The sequence below is a fragment of the Zootoca vivipara genome, chromosome 14 (assembly GCF_963506605.1).
Source record: "Zootoca vivipara chromosome 14, rZooViv1.1, whole genome shotgun sequence".
Classification (NCBI taxonomy): Eukaryota; Metazoa; Chordata; class Lepidosauria; order Squamata; family Lacertidae; genus Zootoca; species Zootoca vivipara.
In genome coordinates, this window is record NC_083289.1 from 41,265,641 (window position 1) to 41,268,052 (window position 2,412).

At 55.1% G+C, this 2,412-nt stretch overlaps 1 protein-coding gene across 1 annotated transcript; it reads left to right on the forward strand.

The window, feature by feature from the left end:
* The first annotated feature begins 400 nt into the window (after positions 1-400).
* Positions 401-1,857, forward strand: LOC118093130 (melanin-concentrating hormone receptor 1-like). The gene has a single exon (XM_035131958.2). The coding sequence runs from the start codon at positions 806-808 to the stop codon at positions 1,766-1,768; it is 963 nt and encodes a 320-aa protein (XP_034987849.2). The 5' UTR covers positions 401-805; the 3' UTR covers positions 1,769-1,857.
* Positions 1,858-2,412: the final 555 nt, after the last annotated feature.

Sequence of the window (2,412 nt, forward strand, 5' to 3'; positions counted from 1 at the left end):
TAGAGGATAACACTTTGTGCATCTAACCAAGTGGACCCCAGTCCACAAAAAAATGCATGTCATAAGCTGTTTGATACCGCAAGAGCATCTTCCTCTGTATCAACCACCTTGAGCCCCGAGATCAGCAGGGGAGGCCCTATTGGTGCTGCTGCCACTGTGGGCGAGGTGTGTGTGCCCAAGTGTTGCTGACCCTTGACATTCCATTTGTGGAATGCCCCCCCCCCCAGGTGAGGTGCACCTGTCTCTCTCATTTAACAGCTTTCAGGTGCGATTTTGAAACATCCCTGTTCGCTCAGACATTCTATGGTCTGAAGGATGCTGTTCTGGCCAACCTTGACATTGTTTTGTAGGAATAGGTTATTATTATTTTAAAAAGAAGGTTTTCGCTGTCTCTAGAAGCATGCAGCTGTAATGTTTTATTATTGACAGGCTTGCCGTTCTGGGCTCCTTCGGGAAGAAGGGTGGGATATAAAATTAATAAATAATGCTACAAGGTAAGAAGAGACTGCTGGATCAAGCCATCTTGAACAGCATCCTGTTGTCCCAGTGGCCAACCAGGGACTTGTGGGCAACCGGCAAACAGGACCCGAGTTCACCAGCCCTCTCCTCTCTTGTGCTTCCCCAGCAACTGGTAGTCAGCCTCTGACAGTGAAGGGTAGAGCATAGCCACCCTAGCCTCCATTGATAGCCTGACCCTTTGTGGACAGCCATGTGAGCATCATTTGAAGTTATTCTGTCTTTCCTCTCCTTCCCCGCTCCCCTGTCGGAAGGCGACCCCAGCCCCGCAAGCTACTCTACCTTCATCATGCCCACCCTGTTTGGCATCATCTGCCTGCTGGGCATCATCGGCAACAGCATGGTGATCTGCGCCGTCTTCAAGAAACCCAGCCCCACCAGCAGCGTCCCGGACATCTTCATCATCAACCTATCCATGGTGGACTTGCTCTTCCTCCTGGGCATGCCGTTCCTCATCCACCAGCTGCTCGGCAACGGCGCTTGGCACTTTGGAGAAACCATGTGCACCATCATCACCGCCCTGGATGCCAACAGCCAGTTCACCAGCACCTACATCCTCACTGCCATGTCCATCGACCGCTACCTGGCCACGGTGTACCCCTTCACTTCCACACGCTTCCGGAAGCCCCCTGTAGCCATCTCGGCCATCTGCATCCTTTGGGCTCTTTCCTTCCTCAGCATCACTCCCGTGTGGATGTACGCAAGGCTCATTCCCTTGGGCGGAGGCTTGTTGGGCTGCGGGATCTGCCTGCCGGACCCTCAGCGGGACGTCTACTGGTACACCCTGTACCAGTTCTTCCTGGCTTTCGCCATCCCTTTCGCCCTCATCACCGTGGCCTACAGAAGGATCCTGCTGAGGATGGCAAGCTCCTCGCAAGCCCTGACCGGGCAGAGGTGCAGCAGGCTCCGCACCAAGAAGGTGACTCGGGTCGCCATCGCCATCTGCCTGGCCTTCTTCGTCTGCTGGGCCCCTTTCCACGTCCTGCAGCTGGTCCAGCTGGCTGTGCCTCAGCCTACCCTCCCGTTCTACTATGCCTACAATGTGGCCATCAGCCTGGGCTACGCCAACAGCTGCCTGAACCCTTTCATCTACATCTTGCTCGGGCAGAACTTTCGCAGGCGCATTGTCATCTCCGTCCGGCCTGCGGATGCCGGGGAGGAGGTGACCCAGAACCAGGTCAAAAGCGCACGGGGGCAGCCCAGCGAGTCTGGGCAGCCTCTGTTGCATCTGGTCTCTGTTTCAGCCAGGTAGGGATGAGAATGTTGCAGCCTTGTTGCCATTCATAGTCCAGTTAGCCTCAGGGACTGATGATAGTCCGCTGATAGGAAGAAGAAGAAGAGAAGAACATTCACCTTTATGCATCTAACTCAGTAGGGTCGGCAGCAGGAGTAGCCAACATGGCGCTCTCCAAATATTGTGGGACTGCAGCTCTCATCAGCCGCAGCAAGGGGCTGTCAAGGATCAGGGATTGCATTTGTATACCTGAAGGAGCTTCTTCACCTCCATCGTTCAGCCCTGACACTGAGGTCCAGCTCTGAGGGCCTTTTGGTGGTTCCCTCATTGTGAGAAGTGAGGTTCCAGGGAACCAGGCAGAGATGCTGAGCAGGGCCAAGGCCATTTGAGGGGAGGAAGGGAGGGGAGGCACCCCAGGAGACTGGGAGGCGGTTGGGCTACTGTGCTTTCACGCCGTGGAGGAGGAGGCTGGGGCAGCTTGGAAGTGTCAATTTGGGGGGCAAAGTGGTCAGGGTCTCATAGAGTTGGTGCCTATGGTCAGCAGCTCTCTAGGGCTTCAAACAGGGAACTACTGGGATAAACCTAAGTTAGGCTAGGCATGCCCATTCATTTGAACAGGTCTGCTAGGATTGGCTACAAGCCAGCCAGGGTTCTCTCCGACC

What these genes read in the sequence shown, in the direction of transcription:
- LOC118093130 (XM_035131958.2), top strand. Translation starts at nt 806, where the DNA reads ATGCCCACCCTGTTTGGCATCATCTGCCTGCTGGGCATCATCGGCAAC.